The sequence below is a fragment of the Paramisgurnus dabryanus genome, chromosome 15, assembly GCF_030506205.2.
Source record: "Paramisgurnus dabryanus chromosome 15, PD_genome_1.1, whole genome shotgun sequence".
In the NCBI taxonomy this organism is placed as follows: domain Eukaryota; kingdom Metazoa; phylum Chordata; class Actinopteri; order Cypriniformes; family Cobitidae; genus Paramisgurnus; species Paramisgurnus dabryanus.
Genome location: NC_133351.1, coordinates 5,405,980 through 5,426,706, shown reverse-complemented (window position 1 = coordinate 5,426,706; position 20,727 = coordinate 5,405,980). Strand labels below are relative to the sequence as shown.

At 37.1% G+C, this 20,727-nt stretch overlaps 1 protein-coding gene across 4 annotated transcripts in view; it reads right to left on the bottom strand.

Moving 5' to 3' along the window:
* Positions 1-20,727, bottom strand: part of hdac4 (histone deacetylase 4) — a 256,174-nt gene that overhangs the window by 87,440 nt on the left and 148,007 nt on the right. For all 4 annotated transcript variants that reach the window (XM_065252263.1, XM_065252266.2, XM_065252265.2 and 1 more), the window contains 5 exons: positions 9,352-9,480; positions 6,406-6,518; positions 6,002-6,118; positions 5,556-5,754; positions 792-985 (listed from right to left, as the gene is read on the bottom strand). In XM_065252263.1, the coding sequence (XP_065108335.1) occupies positions 792-985; positions 5,556-5,754; positions 6,002-6,118; positions 6,406-6,518; positions 9,352-9,480 (752 nt within the window). The remainder of the gene's footprint in view (positions 1-791; positions 986-5,555; positions 5,755-6,001; positions 6,119-6,405; positions 6,519-9,351; positions 9,481-20,727) is intronic.

The following is a 20,727-nucleotide window of genomic DNA, read 5'->3' as shown; positions in this document are numbered from 1 at the left end:
CCTAACCTTATGATGTAAATAGCTGTGTACTAAGCAGGATAATGTACAGTCAGCAGGTTGTTATTGTGAAATAAGCCCCAACAGTGTGATCAAGACACAATGTGATAACAACCTGTTGCCTATACATTATCCCTAGCTAGGTAATTACTATAATATACTACAGTATACTAGGGCTGCAACGATTAATCGTGCAAATATGTGTTTTCTCAATTAATGAATTTTAATAAATTACGGTGAAATCCCGGCACATCCCAAAGCCAGGGGGCGCTCTCGTGCAGAAACTCCCTTTGTGCAACAGAAGTAGCAACATAACCAACGCTATTCCACGTCTATAGGAATATTTATATCACTGATGTTAGATTGATAAGGACTTTCCACTGACCAAAACGCCATAGCACACGCACAAGCAGCGCATGAAACACAGACTTTTCAATGGCATTTAAATGCGACACACGATTAATCGTTGCAGCCCTACAGTATACCACAATTTATTACAGTTCACTATAGTAAAACTGAAGTATAGTATAGTAATTTTCAAACTGAAAACAGTGTATATTGCAACATTGCACAGTGTATTTTATACATGAGAGACTTGAATTTGCATATTGTACACTAGGTAAGATGTTAAATATCTGACTGAGCAAAGCAATTACCATAAAGTAAATTGGTTAGTTTTAAACAACCAAATAAAAGCACAGTTTAACACATTTCACAATGCATCCGCTCTGACCATAAAAGGAATGCACATCCTGCCGGTTGCCATGGTGATAAGAGGAGACAGAGCGCTGTACCTTGCTGATGTGAAGTTGCTGCTGCTGGAACTGTTGCTTGTGTTTCTCGAGGAACTGCTGATGTTGCTGTTGAACCACCAGCTGCTGCAGGGCCTGGGCGTTTTGGGGCAGAGGGGCCGACTGCGTGCGACCCAGGGGCCGATGCTGTCGAAGCTTGTGGATGGGATGCGACTGCAGGCCCACGCCCCCTAGGCCTGGAGACGAAACACATGGACGTTGGGTTATACTATAAACCAGACTGCGGTTAACGCTCAGCCCTTCGTGCTGGTAAAGGCTAATTAACACCTCATCTGCATTCGCTCTCAGAGGAATAACATTTCCAAAACTTGCAACATGGTGAACTCGATTCAACCCACTTATTCTGCAATAACCGGAGGAATGTACAAAGTCAATATATATGTGAAGGCAAATCATATTGATTTGAATTCAAATCAATTAAAAAACAATTATAAACTACTACATACAGTCATTATCTAACTATTATACTGTGAACCGGCCAATCAGACTTGAGGAATACGGAGAGCTGTGAAATAAACAAAAGTTAAAAATCGCACCCACATTCATCTCTGCTTCCAATGCTACACCCCAATGATGGATCACCAGAATAACAGCCATATATATTTAGTTTGTGCACTCCAGATACACTTTCAATCACTGCCCCTCCCCACGACTTGACCTTCTTGTTCACGCTGGACTCGTTCGTTTCTCTCAATAACAGTGGGTGGAGGAAAGAGATCCACCCTTTAAAGTGATGGTCCGTGATGGCACAAATCATTAGTTTGAATTGACTGCGCCAGCGAGGCGTCTCTCTTGTTCTCAGAATGAGTATTGACCCCTTCTTATTGCTGCCCTCCCTCTCCTGCCTCTTATGAAATCATTCCCGGCACATCAGGAGGCTAATTAACACCGTCTATGAGTAATTTGATTAAAATGAGCCTTTTTCAGTGCGTATCAAAAGAAATTTAATCCAATTTATAAAGGGTTCTCCATAACCTTTGGTGGATGCTCTACAATACATCCTCAATGACAACACAGATTTTTATCATTTATATCAGACCATTTGTTTCACTGTGAGAAATGAAAGGGATCATATCATTCGTTTATATTATTTAATTTTCTCCCTGACTCGGTCGCTTATTAATCTTCGTAAAGTTTACTTGTAAAAAACAATGAAGTATATTATTATCATCATTATGCTGCTGTTCCCACAAGACCTCTTTGTACTTCTGCTTTATTTACATTCAGATAACAGTTATATAATATACCTTCCAAGTGCATATGACATGTTTTCTTGTAAACAAAGAACACTGCTTACAACAAAGCAGTATTTCTGAATGACCCGAGGCCAGGATTAAAGGTATAGTTCACCCCAAAAAACATGTACGAGTTTCCTTCTTCTGGAGGACACAAGAGAAGATATTTTGATAAATGATGGTAAACACATAGTTGATGTTACCCACTGACTTTATATAATGGGTACCGTAAGCTGTGTGGTTTGGGTAAACTATCCCTTTAAAGGGCGATTTGCAGGTAAAATTTTTCAACGAATTTGTGCAATTTGCTTGTTGATAATAAACATTTAAACTGTTATCCATTGTATTTTATGTTGTTGGGTATCACAAAACCCGAAAAAGTATGAAAAAGTACAGCGGTTTGCAATGATTCTCCTTTCCCCCACAACGCACTGTATGACGTCACGCTGGGGAGAGAATTTCCCAAAGCCGCATTGAGAGCATTGAGAATGACTATAGAAAGACGAGTAAAGTACAGTTCTGATAGCGCAGATTATAAATAGATAGATAGATAGATAGATAGATAGATAGACAGACAGACAGACAGACAGACAGACAGACAGACAGACAGATGGATAGGCTAGTATAGAGAGATAGGCAGACAGACAGCCAGATAGCATAACGTTAGCATATCTTCGTGTAGAAAGTAAACAAACAATTAACATACTCGTGCATGCTGGCTTGAGGGGGATGATCCTGCCTGAAATGGGTGTAACTTTATGCGATCTTCAGCACAAACGGTTTTGGCAGCATGTCTCTAATCCTGGAAGGTGAGTGAGGCACGTCACATCTGTTCGCGGGGACCAGCGACCCAAACGCACTCACTTTCTTACAACCAGTAGCGGAATGGCAATCGAGAGAGTCGGGACGTTCCCGGTGGGTCGATCTGATAATAGTTATACATTTCGAGTTAACACAGTCTGGCGGCGTGATATGCGTCCGGTTCCCGCAGCCCGCTGGTCAAACTGCTCAACCTCTCTGCTAAACAAAGTATATGAAAGTCCTCAACCTGTTCGGCAGGTCCAAACATGTACAGGATTTATAAAAATACGGTGATCAATGAGCGGTTCCTCCTCAAATGGCATAGTCTGTCGTGATGTAAAAAGCCGCTGAACGCCTGTTTATTATGTATGCGGTCGGATCCGAGTGTGCTGCAGCTGCTGACTGCTGCGTATAAAATGATGGTGTGATTCGTTATCGCATAAACAATATAACAAAGCATTCTTTTATTTCACAAAACAATATATTTGAGATATTATTTGATAGACTAGTAAGTGTGGATTAAGGATGTTTAAAAATCTCTAGCCTGGTGGTCAGGACATGAATGGATCGAATCAGCAGATTTGCGAAGTTTTATTTATTTCCACAGATATCATAAATAATAATTATCATGGTAACTTTGCAGTATAACACATTATATATTTACTACGATGTATATATGATTTCCAAATTGTATACGTAAGTATTAAACAGCAATAAATGTCTCATCTATCTCTATGGCTCTGGCTGAGGCTTCCTTCACTTCTCCCCAACGTGACGTCATCGCAGAATTGCGTAAATAAACCGTTAATACCAAAAACGTAAAAAAAGTGGTCTTTAAGACCATTTTTGAGACATTTTAAAAATTATACACATATCTTGAGTGATTTATGTACCCATTAATCGACAGTGGTGGTTAACCTGCAAGACGCACTTTAAGCGGATTTGAAGCAAAAGTATTTGATAAACGTATAATGCATGCTGGAAGCATTCGGTTAATATCTTTAACAAATTTTTGACGGAGGTGGCGTTTAGCAGATTTTGCATGTGAGCTTTTCAAATATTGTTCGAATTAAAATTTATTATTAGATACATTCTCTTTATTTTACCAACACTGGTTTAAATTAAGTATGTCCTTTCACCAGATTTATGCAGATGTATGAACAATTATTACTGTTATTATTAAAAGGGAGTGGGCTTAATATTATTAGTTTTAAAAAGTGGGTGGGTCCTGTCCCACCCACATATAATGGTTCAGAGAAAAAAATATTTTCAAGAAAAAAATTTCTTAGTATTTTTGTCTTGTTTTCAGTAAAAAATATCTAAAAATTCTTAAATAAAGATCTGCTAATGCGGTAAGCAAAAAAAATCTTGAAAATTTTTCTTAAACAAGAAAAATTCAAGAAAAATTTGCTTACCCCATTGGCAGATTTGTTTGCATGTTTTATGCACAAAATCACTTAAATTTGATATTTTGGGTCTAAAAACTAGATTGTCTCATTTTAAGTACAAATATCAAAAAATTCTTAAATCAAAATGCATTTTCTTGGTAAGCAAAATAACCTTAGAAAATAAGTCTAGATTTTAGACAAAAATATCACATTTATGGGAATTTTACTTTTTTATTAAACACTTAAAGAAAATTTCAAGAAAACTTTTCTCACCCCATTTCCACATTTTTTGCTTATGTTAAGCACAAAATCAATTAAATTTGATCTTTTTTTATCAAAATTTTTTTTCTTATTTTCTTAGGTCATTTTACTCATTAAGTAAATGCACTGCAAATAATGATTTTCTAGTAAAAAAATCTTATTATTTTTGTCTTGTTTTCAGTAAAAATATCTAAAATTCTTAAATTAAGATGCTTTTTCTTGATGAGTAAAATGACCCAAGAAAATAAGTCTAGCTTTTAGAACAAAAATATCAAACTTAAGTGATTTTGTGAATAAAACAAGAAAAAATCTTTCTTGAATTTAATGTTTAAGAAAAATTGGCAGATTTATTTTTTTTTTGCTTGTTTTATGCACAAAATCACTTTATTTTGATATTTTTGGTTTAAAAACTAGACTTATTCTCTTGGTTCGTTTTGCTCATCAAGTAAAAGCATCTTAATTTAAGAATTTTTAGATATTTTTACTGAAAACAAGATAAAAATACTAAGAATTTTTTTCTTGAAAATAATTTTTTGCAGTGTGAATTTTGATAATTTTTTTTTTTAGATATTTGTACCAGTGGCGGCCGGTGACTTCTTTTTTGAGGGCGCTTGATGCGAAGCTCGTCACAACCTGTATGTAGCCCGTCATGTGTGTGGTACGTTTTCAAAATATGTGTTCGGCATGTCAAGTGAACCTATGTGCATCACGTGTCTTGTCAAAATAAGTGTCTGCTGCAGACGCGTCTAAATGGTTTATGATAAAAGTGACACTTGCGGTTGCCAGATACTAAGTAATTTTTTGCAGTGTACCTGAAGTTAAGTATGGGCCACAAAAGCCATTTGTTTATGCCGTTTCTGCTGAAACCATCTATAATAAATGTCCTTTTCCAGGAATTATATTTATAGTAAAGTAATTTTGAATATGCAAAACGATTGCTGTTTTCCTCGTAACATTTTTCATAACTAAACGTTACTAGTAAAGTTTTCAATTCCAACTGACAAATCTGTAATCTTGGTAAGATCAGAGCTATACTGTAAGTACTTATGACTGACACTGACCCGTGACAAGGGAGTTCTGCTCCAGAAGCACCATATGCTGAAGATAAGTGTTGTGTGCAGAGCTGGCGTCTCGCTCTAAGGTAGATGCCGCCAGGTAAGAAGGCAGGTGGGCACCTGGCAGGAAAGGAGTGGTTATGGGCATTCCTGGCTGCAAGCCTGGCATTGCCAACCTGTCACCATCCGGCTGGCCAGATGCCACCTATTTAAACAGAGAGAGTAAAAGAGAGAGAGTGCGATCGTAAAACAAAAAGAATCCAATGACTCGTAAATCAACAGGAGCCTCAGATTTGTATTTCCAAGAGGAGGTTGCTTGCGTCAGTAAGTCATTGTGTCTCAAAAGGTTCTTTTTAAAATGCAACCGAGCTGAAAAGCTCCATAAGGCCCCCTGATGGTCGGGTATACACACAAGCTGGCCCTCAGTGATGGAGAATTTGAGATAGACTCACGCTGGAAGGGCCTGTGGCTGGCAGGCCCAGAGTGATGTTGGGAAGGGATGGTGATGTGTAGAGAGACAGCTGGCTAACAGGACCCTCTCTGCCCGCCAGTCTGTGTGCCAAAGATGTCTGAAATGACACAAGCAAACATATGCACGGATAAATAAACCCTACGTGTGAAAATAAACAGCTGTCTAGCTGTTCCCCGGACCCCGCTGACAGAAGAGAGACTGTCCGTGTCGGAGAAACTTGCACGGTAAAAGCCAGGAAAACTTCCCAGAGTAACACCACTATTACTTGGAGCTTCCTAACATAAGAGATAAGCCTTCTAAGGGTTTGGGGAAAAATGACAGCATTTGTCTTCAGAATAAAATTGTAGCACACAGCAGTAGTGTAAAGTTTGCACAGAGCTGTACCTCCACTGTACTGTTGGAGATGGATCCAGTGATGCCGTTCTCATTGGTGATGTTGTTTGAACTGTTGTTGGGTGAACTTGGACCAGAACCAGGAGCACTGTTGCATGCAGATTCTGGAAAGAAAACACAACTTGAACTTCAACACTGAACTTTGTTTCAAGTCAATGCTGAACTAGTGTCAGATTATTTATATATGATTTGCCAGCCAGCGCCGGCAGCATTTTTTATGATTTTCACAAAAGTTTAATGCCTTCCAGAAAATGTTCTTCTTTAAATATATAAACATACAATATATCAAATGAAAGAACAGACCCTCTGCTTTAAAAAAAGTTTCATACTACCTTTATTTTTTCTCTTTTATCACCATTCAAATATGGGTAGGTTCTTCAAAAATACAAAATTTTGAGCAAAAAAGCTGAGATAATTGCATTTTTGCGAAGGACTTTTGATAGAGATCAGATTCAGAGCGATCAGCAAAACATACACAGAGTTTGAAGTGTTTGCCCTAAGGGGATACTTCTAGGTTTTATAAGTTGGGTAAGAGCGCCACCTGGTGGATAATAGCGGAAATATGGATTGCCAAAAAAACTCATCATTGGTAAGGAAACGTTTCTCTTAATTGACAAGTTTACTCGTCATTGGCAAGGAAACGTTTTCTCTTAATTGACGAGTTAACTCGTCAATGGCTGGGAAAGAGTTAATAGCAATCAAACTGCAGTTGATTCCTTTTGATTTAAGCATTCATAACTAAACAAAATACAGCTAAGTAGCACAATAAAAAAATGATACATAATAATAAACATGTTTTGACAAAAAATTTTAAAGGGCACCTATTGTCCAATTCATGTTTTTACATTTCCTTTGGTATGTAAGTGTGCATTAGTACATGTTAACTCTTTCCCCGCCATTGACGAGATATCTCGTCAATTAAGAGAAAACGCTTCCCCGCCAATGACGAGATTTTCCGTCTTTCCGCAATACCGCTATTATCCACCAGGTGGCGCCCTTCCGAACTTTTTAAAACCGGAAGTATTGCCCTATGGCAAGCGGCTGCATGTCCGTGTCTGTTTTAAAGATCGCTCTGAATGGGATCTCTATAAAAAGTCCGTCACAAAAATGGAATTATCTCTGCTTTTTGCTCAAAATATGGTGTTTTTGCAGAAACCTACCCATATTCAAAAGCTGATTGCAAAAGAACCACTAAAGGTAGGATGAAACGGTTTTTTTTTTGTTTGAAAGCAGAGGGTCTGTTCTTTCATTTGGTATATTGTATGTTTATATATTTAAAGAAGAACATTTTCTGGAAGGCATTAAACTTGAAAATCATGAAAAACGCTGGCGCTGGCTGGCAACTTTTTTTAAAAACGCTGGCGGTGAAAGAGTTAACGATATGCAAAAGGTACAAACACCAAAGTAAACAATGACGCGAGTTATCGTTTTCAGCATAAATCTCTTTTCTTGGACTACAACAAACACACGGTTTGTAGGCAACAGTTTACTTCCTGGGCCGGTTGACGTGAACACGCTTCTAAAATACAGCCTATAAGTAAACTCCTGTCAGATTCACTCGCAATGCAATGCTTACAAACATGATAAGGAGCGTTACATTTCCGACTGACATAAAAGGTATTTAGGTCAGATCACAACATACAGATTAGCTGGCAATCAAACTGCAAAAAAATGACTTTCTTATTTAGGATTTTTGTCTTGTTTTCAGTAAAACTATCTACAAATTCTTAAGAATTAAGAAAAAATCTGCCAATGGGTTAAGCAAAAAAATCTTGAAACTTTTTCTTAAACACTAAATTCAAGAAAAATGTAAGAAAAATTTGCTTACCCCATTGGCAGATTTTTTTTTGCTTGTTTTATGAACAAAATCACTTAAATTTGATATTTTTGGTCTAAAAACTAGACTTATTTTCTTGGGTCGTTTTGCTCATCAAGAAAAAGCATCTTAATTTAAGAATTTGTAGATATTTTTACTGAAAACAAGACAAAATACTACGATTTTGTATTCAAATGATTTTGAAAATCATTTTTTGCAGTGCACCCCTACGTAAATTAGTGCTTAAAACAAGTTAAAAAAACTGCCAACGGAATAAGAAAAAAATTCTTGAAATAAGTTTACTTTTTTCATTAACACTTAATTTAAGAAAATGTTTTTTATTCCATTGGCATTTTTGTTTTGCTTGTTTAAACCACAAATTTGCTTACATTTTATATTTGTTATTTAAAAAATTTGACATATTTTTCAAGGTCATTTTGCTCATTAAGAAAATACATCTTAATTTAAGATTTTTTTGATAATTTTTTGCAGTGCACCCCTACGTAAATTAGTGCTTAAAACAAGTAAAAAAAGCTGCCAACGGAATAAGAAAAAAATTCTTGAAATAAGTTTACTTTTTTCATAAACACTTAATTCAAGAAAATGTTTCTTATTCCATTGGCATTTTTGTTTTGCTTGTTTAAAGCACAAATTCGCTTACATTTTATATTTGTTGTTTAAAAAAAATGTGACTTATTTTTCAATGTCATTTTGCTCAATAAGGAAATACATCTTAATTTAAGAATTTTTAGATATTTTTACTGAAAAAAGACAAAAAATACTAAGTATTGCAGGGACACAGGGCTTTTCAGATCGGTGAGTTTTGTACAAAATCAGAGCGTTTGAGGAAGGCAAGGATATCGGGAGCTTCAAAGATGTACGATATGTGAAACATTTTTTGAACACATTGTATTATACCAAATACACAAAATAAAATTGTTTTTAAGCAATGAAATAGGTGCCCTTTAAAACAGAGTTTTTTTCTTTTTTGGAACCAAACTCTTCATATGCAAAATAATTAGCCATTATTCAAACCCAAACATTCATTTTGTGTTCGATTAGTCATTTGACAGTCCTAATTTAAAGGTTTGCTATGGAAGTCTTGTAATGAATTCACTCACCTGCCAGGTCAAGTGAGCGTTTCTTAGCAGTGGTGATAGGCCCGTCCTTTCTCCGCAGCAGCGGGCTACTTCTGCGTTCTGTCACTTTCTGTTTCAGTCTGGATCGAAGCTTCAAGTTAGGCTCAGAAGCTGTGGGACAAGACAGATAAAACAAGTCAGATATTCTGTTGCAATATTTTAAAGCAGCACGATACATGTTGCTGTAAGACGTTTCTGTGTGGCCATGTGATGCATGCACAGCATCCTAACCGAAATGCAACCTTAAAAAGTGACTGATGTACAAACACAGTACCTCGGTCATCCAAACAGTGTTAAACAGATTCACAGTTGAGTTTGTCCTACTTACCATACTGTATATATAAATATAAGGAGCATAAAAATACCAAGCACACATAAATGTTTGATAAAATATTCAATGTGTTAAATTGAAGTGTTTTGTTTGGTTTAAAATCAACATTTATATTCGTCAAAATGCATCATGGGACTGCCTTATGTACAACAGTTACATCATGCAATGCTTGAATTTAAACAAACATTTGTAATAGGTGTTGCCAACATATAAGCACACTTGTGAGGTCTTTAAATGTAGGTTTTGTAGACTTTATCCGCTGGTATAAAAAATCCTTTGGTACATTTCCCCCAAACCACTGAGATGTTTTGAGTGGTGAAGAGAAATCAAGAGATCATTTCCACTACCTACACACAAAACAAAACAAACCAGGGCTTGGTAGGGTATTGGAAAAGGATAATAGACATTTTCACATCAGTGTGCTATAAACACACACGCTTTGCCTGCTCTCAAGACCTCAGATATGCACACTGCTTAATTGTAGAGTTGAACCTTAAAGACCGATTTTGCAGAACTGTTAAATAACCAAGTATCCAAACATCGAATTAATCCTCGCAATGGAGAGTCTCTCAGGCCACACATTGTGCTCATGAACTCTGATTCTCTCCGAAATATGATGCAAACCAGCAACTGAACAACTTCCAGCTTGGCACAGCAACTCGCCCAAAGTTTAATCAACTCCGTCGACGTGTAAACTCTGCAAATGAATACCCGCAGTGGAGAATGCTTTCTGTTAAACAGTTTGCAAACACGCACGCTCTCGGGAGCGAAATGAAGCGAGTCAGAACAGGCCTGACACAGAGGCAGCGTACAGGCCTGGTTGGTATTAAACCAAGATGAAAACATTCACAGTGAGGGTCATGCCTATTTGGTAATTCGGTGCTGGACTTTCTCTGCTGATGTGTTTACCTGAGCATTAGCTTGACTGGTACGGCATTGCATTAGGAATGGGGTTTGAATCTCATACTTTGAATGCACTTTAAGTCATATTTGAATAAAATGATCGGCCAAATGCATAAATGTAAATACAAAACAATAGGAATGCACCAAAAAGCTATCTGTGTCTCTAGTGTCGGAGACTCGTGCATGACTCTTATAGTGCGTTCACCCCAGACGTGAATGAAGCCTTAAGTGCGAGTGATTAACATGTTAAGTCAAAGCAAAGACGCAATAGACCTCCTGCATTGACTTAACATGTAAATCTCTCACGCTTAACGCTTCATTGGAATGACGTGGTGCGAGTTGAGCATTTCGGGTGTTTGATGCATGTAATGCATGATTCGCGCAATTCAAAAATCTGAACTTTGGTGGCTATTCGCGCTGCCTTATCCAATCAGGAGCTTGCTTCAGTAGTGACATAATTATAACATAGCGAGCAGAGGCAGAAATACGAAACAACAATGGAGGACAAAATCATTGTTGCTGTATGTGGACACCCAGAGCTGTACGACACATCTTTTATAAAATCAGGAATAAAAAGGATCTTGCTTGGAAGAAAGTGAGTGAGGAGGTTGGACAATCTGGTAAGTTGTAAAGAATGCTCTTTACTCAATTTGAGCTATGTATATACAGTGAGGAAAATAAGTATTTGAACACCCTGCTATTTTGCAAGTTCTCCCACTTGGATTTTTTTACTATTTATTTGTATGATACAGCTGCAAATAAGCATTTGAACACCTGTCTATCAGCTAGAATTCTGACTCTCAAAGACCTGTTAGTCTGCCTTTAAAATGTCCAACTCCACTCCATTTATTATCCTAAATTAGATTCCCCTTGTTTTAGGTCATTAGCTGCATAAAGACACCTGTCAACCCCCTACAATCAGTAAGAATCCAACTACTAACATGGCTAAGACCAAAGAGCTCTAAAAAAGACACTGGAGACAAAATTGTACACCTCCACAAGGCTGGAAAGGGCTACGGGGAAATTGCTTGGTGAAAAAAGGTGCACTGTTGGAGCAATCATTGGAAAATGGAAGAAGCTAAAAATGACTGTCAATCTCCCTCGGACATCTCTTGGGGTCTCATTGCTCCTAAGAAAGGTGAGAAATCAGCCCAGAACTACACGGGAGGAGCTGGTCAATGACCTGAAAAGAGCTGGGACTACCGTTTCCAAGGTTACTGTTGGTAATACACTAAGACGTCATGGTTTGAAATCATAAATGGCACGGAAGGTTCCCCTGCTTAAACCAGCACATGTCCAGGTCCATCTTAAGTTTGCCAATGACCATTTGGATGATCCAGAGGAGTCATGGGAGAAAGTCATGTGGTCAGATGAGACCAAAATAGAACCTTTTGGTCATAATTCCACCTTCGATGACAATTTCAGATGTTGGATGTAATACAACAGGACCTTAAACATAGTTGCTAATGTTTATTGGGTCAGGGGTATGGTCAATAATTTAATGAAATTAAAAAGTATAATAACACAAAAACTATTCAATTTTTTTTACTCTTCGATTTTTAAACTCTTCGAGTTCATCCAGACTTTTTGGTTTCAGCACAGATTTTTGGTGCATCTGCTATAAAACAATGGACTGTGAATCTTTTTACTGTGTTCACTGCACAACTGTGAACAAAACTAAAACCACAACATAATGTGAAACTAAATCCGCAAGATAAATATTTCACATTTTGACTTATTTTTAGCTCTGGCTAAAAGCCTAGCCAAGTTTATACCTGTAAGGCATGAATTTTGCATGTGCCCCTATGCCAAGTTTAAATGCTACTTTATCTAAAAGCTTTACAGTATGTTGGGAAAGCCATACTTCCATAACTTCAATCATTCCTTAAAGAGCTTTCCGTTCTGAAAAGCCAATCTTGTGGTTATACTTATCAAACAAGGTAGATATAAGAGTGGCACTTCTCGTAAGTGATAGGAACGTTCCCAGACATCTCTGTTAAAGTTAGCTCGGCATCCTGCCATTAATGCCATGCATTAGCGAGGGTGAAGGATTAGCAACAGTACAGCTTATATTTTTTATAGGCAGACCAATTATTTGTACATTTTCAGGAAAATGTGACTCCTGCACAAAACTAAGGTGATAGGGTGTCCTGGGTGGTTTCCAAGGCGTTGCTATACGGCTGTCCTCAGTATTTGCTCGTATTGCTATGTGGTTGCTAGGACGTTGCCGACAAAGTTTCCACTTAAAATTTGACTGGCTGGTCAACGTGTCTGGGAACGTTAAAATTGAATGGACTAATGAGGAAAAATCTGGTCATCTTATTCTGGTGTTTATTTCGTGCAGTACTGTGATGAACTGCACAAAGGTTGCACTAAAATCATTATTATCCATCACTCTGATGGGCTGAGTTATAAAATTTCCAGCATGGTCTTTTTATTCATTTTTTCCCCATTTCATTTGTGTATGCAGATTAGATATCATCTTCACATAGCCAATTTTAACTTTCCATTAAATAAAATGACAATTCAAAGCAAATGTCTCCCAGGAGAAACATAATTCATAAAGTACCTAACTAATATGTAAGCCGTGTTATTCAAGCATGCTTTTTCACACAAAGCAACATGAGCAATAAAGTAAAGATGTGCAATAAACATAATTTTGTGTGCATTTAAAAGCATTAATTTCGATATTTGACGCTTTGACCCAGCCACTGAAAGAAAGCTCATCATACCAAAGCTTTCAATAGATTTACTTTCATTTCCCATTTAAAGCTATTGATCCAATGCATAGAATAATGAAACAAATTCTCTTCCAGCTACACTGTTTTGAGGGGTCGGCAGTACAGCTTGACCTCTTTTTGAATTGTAATATTATTAGCAGGAAGTACAGGCCACAGCAAGAAGCTGTTGAGGAAATGGATGAGCTTTCTTCTTGGCAGCAGGCACGACTTCATGCCTCGTTCTAAAAACTGCCGAGTTGGCAAAATCGTGGCTTACAGTACGCATGAAAAACGGACCGAACTTTGACACGTCTGCTCCAGTGGACCGTGATATCTGCTGATGTCTGCCTGTCCCTAAACTCGGCTCTCGAGGCTCAGAGAGGGGTGACGGTGACCCTACCGGGAAGTTTGATGAAGCAGTACCACTTTTACAAAGTAAGGGATCAATAAAGTTCTTAAATGACCTGGAAAATACAACATAAGGTGTCTTGCAATCATGCTTGAAAGTGTGCTGATATTTATTGCATTCCTATAGAACAGACACGTTAAAGGACACAAGCCAATAGAGTAAATCTCCAGTAAATCCTTGTATGTGGTAAGAGAGCATGGTTGCATTATTGGTGAAGGTGTGTCTTTTTTCACCAATGATGAAGGTTGCTTAAAATGAGATGAAGATCAGAATGCTGTGAATGTGCGAGCAGCGTGAAGTTATCAGCACAACAAAGTCAGGATGAAAGGAAATGACATACAGAAGCTATCACCCTACAGCTATTAAAAATCACTTAGATCCAGATAAGGGAAATGAGCTCTTAGAAGGAAAACAGAGGCTGTGTTGAGTGGACACAGCGTGTGCGGGCAGGGGTGCGGCTCATCACAAGCCATGTCCATTTTAAGAGAATAGTAGTCTGTATGTTTGTCTACTACCACAATAAAACTAGCATAGGGCTGCACAGTGGCTCAGTGGGTTGCACTGTTGATTTACAGCAGGAAGGTCCTTGGTTTGAGCCTTGGATGGGTCTAGAGGTTTTTCTGAGGCCTGAATTGGGAATTCCAAATGAACCTTTCCCAAATTGTTTATAGAACTTGTGTGGACTAAATGTGTATAAATTGAATTGAATGTAAAAATTAATGTAGCCACAGATGCTGGAATGACGTTATAAATAAATAAATAATGATCTAATGGGGCGTACACACCAAACGTGAATTTAACAGTTTGCACAAGTAGATTACATACAAAGTAAATGCAAAGACGCGAATAGACGCGAACTCGGCAGGCCATGCAAATTATGCGAACTGGGCGGTGTGATTGCCAGGAAAACACGCCAGTGGCAGCTCGTGACTGCTCTTCTGGGGGGCACAAATTCAAAATATGTGTTTGGAGTGTCATATGTGCTGCTCGTGTTTTTCAAAATATGTGTTTGTTACGTCATGTGAACCATGTGCATCACGTGTTTTGTTAAAATAAGTGCCTGCTGCACACGCGTCAAAACGCTCACGTTCACAAAATACACCCAAGACACTCCATCAACAGAAACCTCTGATTACGCATGAAATCTGGCAAACGCGACCGTCTTTTTTATCATAAACCCTTTAGACGCGTCTGCAGAAAGGACTTATTTTGACAAGATACGTGATGCACATAGGATCACTTGACCCGCAGAACACATATTTTGAAATTACGAACCACACACATGACGTACATGTTGTGACCATAGACTGTAGTGAAAAGTCAAGCCGCCAGTGTCCCGATACGGCGCTGACATCTTGGGTCTTGAGTCTGCGCAGTAGTGATTTTGGGACCAGTGCTGCGCAGTCCCTCGCTCTCCCAGAATGCCCATTTCACAGCTGTCAATCATGATGTGACACCACTGTTTTTATAATATTAAATAACTAATTAAAAACAAACTTATTTTAAAAACAAACACTTCAATTTACATCAGCGTGAAAAAAAACTACAGTAAATGACGGAAACCAGCTTCAGAAAAAAGATAATTGAAGTGTAATTAAATTGTTTAGGTGGTCTCAAGACCCAATGAATAACATGAGGGAGGCGGGGTTTATGACCTATACTGGGACTAGTCACTTGGGGTTGATCGAGACGTTTTGGCTTCACTTTTCAGGGCTTGTATGGCACGCGGTTATGACGAACTTCCCATCGTGCACACTCAAAAAAAGAAGTCACCGGCCGCCACTGAAACATGCGCTTTTCACCTCAAACGAGTCTTGGCGCAAGTTGTAAATATTCAACTCATGCGAAAAATTCGCATTAAACAGAAATTAAATCCCGCAAGTAATCTAAAGCGAGCAGGGGCATCAGACTGGGGGTAAAACCAGTACTGATTACCAGGGCCCCAAAGGAAGAAAGGGCCCTTAAAAAGTCTGGAATATATTATGAGGGTGGGGCATGGGGGCCCATCAGGACTGTCTATGCATAGGGCCCAAGATCTTGTGAAACGCCCCTGAAATCGAGGATGCGATGGTTTACAATTGTGTTCGGAGCATAAAAAGTCTTTGTTTTCTTTATGTAATAAAGACAAATGTATATTTCAAGAAATCATTGTAGTCAAGTGTCCCTAAACATGGATATATTATAATAAAATATCTATTTAATAAACAAAAATATTTTGTTGCCTTGGACGAAATAATGAAGATAAAGAATATATACATACACATGTGACCCTGGACCACAAGACCAGCCACAAGGGTCATTTTTTTGCATACATCAAATGATATAAATAAATTAAAAGCTTTCCATTGATGTATGGTTTGTTAGTATAGGACAATATTTGGCTTAGATACAACTGTTTGAAAATCTGGAATCTGAGGGTGCAAATAATCAAAATATTGAGAAAATTTACTTTAAAGTTGTAAGAATTAAGTCATTTGCAGCACGTATTACTAATGATAATTTTTTATATATATTTATGGTAAAATACTAAATATCTTTATGGACCATGATCCTTACTTTATATCTAGGGATGCATAACGATTAATCGCGATTAATCTATAGCATAATAAATGTTTTTGTTTACATCATATATGTGTGAAAACTGTGTATCATAATTATGTATATATAAATATGCACACATGCATGTATCATTTTAAGAAACATATATATTATATTAAGTATTTATATTTATATATAATATAAATTATACATAAATATGGAGATGTATAAACACATGCACATGTGTGCATTAATCTATACAAAGTTATTATACACAGTTCACACACACATACAGTATATGATGTAAACAAAAACTTTTATTCTGCTATAGATTAATCACGATTAATCGTTATGAATCCCTATTTATATCCTAATGATTTTTGGCATAAAATAAAAATCTATAATTTTGACCCATACAATATATTTTTGCCTTTTGCTACAAATAAACCTGTTCAACTCCAAGGTCACATATAAAGTACACTGTGCATAGAAAATTAAGACTATTATGACCTTTTAGGCAGTTGTGCACCTTTGTACAAACTTGGGTTGGGCATCTATGTTTTTGTTTTCGCCTGCTTGAACATATCAGTTGAGAACTACACAAAAGAGCAGACTTCAAATGCTTGCTTTCCTCCCTTCTTCCATGCTAAGCCCCGCTGTTGCTTCAGCATGAACCCCGGCTGTTATTAGCAGGTATTAAGTCACAAATTGCAACCTCCGGGCTGATTAGTGTAATTGTGTTTAAAGCTCAAGTTCAATTCCTTCCAGATTTCCCCAGCCTCTCCGTCTTAATCCTGTAAATTTCAAGTGAAAATTGACGTGTCAACATAAATGCACGGAGAGCTTTAATATAGCCTGGAGGCGATTCATGTGGCGCACAAATTAGAAGAGAGCCGAAGCCGCTGCGAATCGTGTGACGTCACGAGCACATTTTCCGTCGAAGCGCCTTTGTCCTATTTCCGATTAAATTAGAGGGAAACTGATGCATAATTACTCGACACCCAAAGGCTGTTCAAAGCAAATAATTGTTTGTGATGAATTTCGAGCCGACATTTCTAACAGCAAACACTCGAGTCACAGATGAAGAATCACAGCTGCTGAAAGCTTGCAAAATGTCAGTTCAGAAAAGCACCTTGCAGCAAAGTCTATAAACGCATAAATGAAAACAAAAAGGCTACGTACGTACTCTACAGATCACATTTACACTTAAAATGGACAACAAAGTGTCAACTATTAGAAAGTATTGACACACAAACGCAAGAGCAACCGACTTTGTACCATGCGTGCCATTTGCAAATTTCACTCTCCTAAAAAAAACACAGTACTTCCTGCAGTTGGCAAGAGCAAAAGTTCCAGATGTCCTACGGTTATGCGAGACGGGCAAGAACAAACTCTTGCCTGTCCTGAGAGAGGTGGTGAGGAGAGAAAGAGACAGTTACAGTTCTGGTTAAGTTCTGGGCCACCCTTCTTCTCCAAATCCCCACTGCAAGAATGCACCGTGCCAGCCAGAGCAAACTGAGGTTTATCTGCAGCGGGAGGGCTGAAATCGGCTCGCAAACTAACCTTACCGCAAACTCGATCATCACGACTAAACAAAGCACATTTCACAGCTTGAAGTTCAGAATCCATTGGATTCGTTTTCCTGACATTCCAATGCCTGGATTCTCCTGCTGGTTTCCCACGTTAACAGCTTCGACGGGAAATAAAACCATAAAAAAGATTTTAAAGAGGTTAAGACACTTACGGCTTTTGAAAACAACAAACTGCGTGAACACCACATTACATCAAACTAAGTTCTGGATTGCATGTTGCAACAGTGCAATGTAGGGTCCAAAATCAACACACGACAAGCACCAAACATTAGTTAAAACCGACACATTGGCATGTAAATAACACAAGTTGCTCAGCAGCTGGCCGGTAACTTTATTAGTAACTGCAACATTACAACAATGGGAATCTCAGAAAAAAACTGCTTTCCAAAGAAAACAAATTTATCACAAGGAAGAAGATTTAAAGATCTAAAACCAAAATGTGAGGAGGTTTCGTGACCAAGCATATGCAACTTTGTCCTGTGCTGTTTTTACATACAGTATATGCAAGGGAAATTCATCTCAACAATCCCATTCATATAACAAAAGAACATGTCCTGTAACATCTTAATTGAGCCGCCACTAGCAGGTGTGGGAACGAATTCAAAAAGTGTTAAAATCTGAAGGCGGACCTTGAGGTCTGAAATGTGCTTGATGAAAGCATGCCGTGCATTCATCTTCTCTCTGCAGTTGTGATGGTAATATACTCAGCATCACAGGCCTGTACTGTAATTACGCCAGTCTCACCAGGTTTGTGTGTGTGCTAAAGGCCCAGGGTTGTACTGCGGATACCTGACAGGCCCGTTTCCAGTGTGATTAATGAGCGCAGAAGCTTAAGAGGCTACCTAAACCTGCCTGAATGAGTCTGCATGGGAATTGCCCTTGAGTGTCTGCAGTAGGGAGGGGGGAAATTATCTTTAACACATCGTCCATAAAGTCCTGACAGTGGGCACTGTGATGGCGAACCAGAGCGCAACAGAGTTCATGCCAAGGCACACTTTACCTGGTCAAAATTTTGACGGAAAATAAATAGATATTTAAATATATTTTTTGCATAGAGTAAATTAAAGTCGCCATGAAAATAAAATGAAAAATGAAAAATTCTAATTTATTTTGGAATATTGCGATTTTATTTTTACAAATGACTTATCTGTGAGCTCCATTATTTAAAAAAAATATTAATGTGCCCTCATAATCTTTAATCAAAAACGCAAATCTTCTCCCCTCCTCAAAACGATCTCTCTTTAGTTCCGGTCATACAGTATGGCAGGTGGGCGGGGTCCGGAAGAAGATCGCTGCAATTAGCAATTAGCAACACGACCCAACTTCAAATGATCCAATCAGATCTCAATAGACAAATTCAAATCCAGCCCTGCCTAATTTAATTTAAGAAGCCGTTTTCAACTGGATATACATCACCACATGGAAGATAAGGCAATCGCTACTTCCATTTCATGGCGACTAAGTCCACGGGTATTTTACAGACATTGACATTTCTTTGCCAATGCCATTATTTCATTACTTGAATTACTCTAGGGCATACAAATCTGATGTGTTATTAAAATAGTACAATTATAAATTTCAAGAAGTTAAAAAAATGTAAATTGCAAGAAGTAAAATTACTTCATTGTAGTATTTGTTGGGAACTACAACCAAATATAATTTATGGTGATTTGGTAAAGAAATTCATACAAGTTTATATGAAATTAAATGAAAAGAAATCGAATAACATAAATAATATTGATAATTTTATCAGATAATTTTATAATTTTAATAAGTGCTTAATTGTGAAAAATATCACAATGGTCCCACAACAACATTTCAAAAAATTACCTTTTTACTTAGTTTTCTTGTATTGTTTTTTTTTAGTACAAAAATCTACAAATTCTTAAATTAAGATGTATTTTCTTGATGAGCAAAACGACCCAAGAAAATAAGTCTAGTTTTTAGACCAAAAATATCAAATTTAAGTGATTTTGTGCATAAAACAACCAAAAAAATCTGCAAATGTGGTAAGCAATTAAACGTGAAAATTTTTCTTAAACAGTAAATTCAAGAAAAATTTGCTTACCCCATTGGAAGATTTTTTGCTTGCTTTATGCACAAAATGACTGAAATTTGATATTTTTGGTCTTAAAACTAGACTTATTCTTTTGGGTCGTTTTGCTCATCAAGAAAAATCAGATTCATTTAAATTTTTTTAGATTTTTACTGAAAACAAGACAAAAATACTAAGATTTTTTTTTCTTAAAAATCATTTTTGCTGTGTATAAATATTGTTTGTTATTTGCAAACGAAGAGGTTAATTCCAAAACCAGATAACTCTTAACTTTTTAAATTTTTCAAAAATTTTGTTTTTTGAATGTGCATTCCAATTAATATCATTCAAACTTCAGCTGGTTTATTTTGATTTAAGCCTTCATATGTGCATAAAACAAGCAAAAAAATCTGCCAATTGGGTAAGCAAAAAAATCTTGAACATTTTTCTTAAACACTAAATTCAAGAAAAATTCAAGAAAAATTTGCTTACCTCATTGGCAGATTTTTTTTTGCTTGTTTTATCCCCAAAATCACTTAAATGTGATATTTTTGTCTAAAACTAGACTTATTTTTTTGGGTCGGTCTGCTCACCAAGAAAAAGCATCTTAATTTAAGAATTTTTTGATATTTTTACTGAAAACAAGACAAAAATACAAAGAAATGTTTTTCTTGAAAATAGCAGTGTATAGCAAAAAAAACAGCTGAGTAGCACAATAAAACACAATAAAAACACAATTTCATAATGATAAACATGTTTTGAAAAATGAGTTATATGGTTTTGGAACCAAACTCTTCATTTGCAAATAACAAGAAAATATACAATGTTCT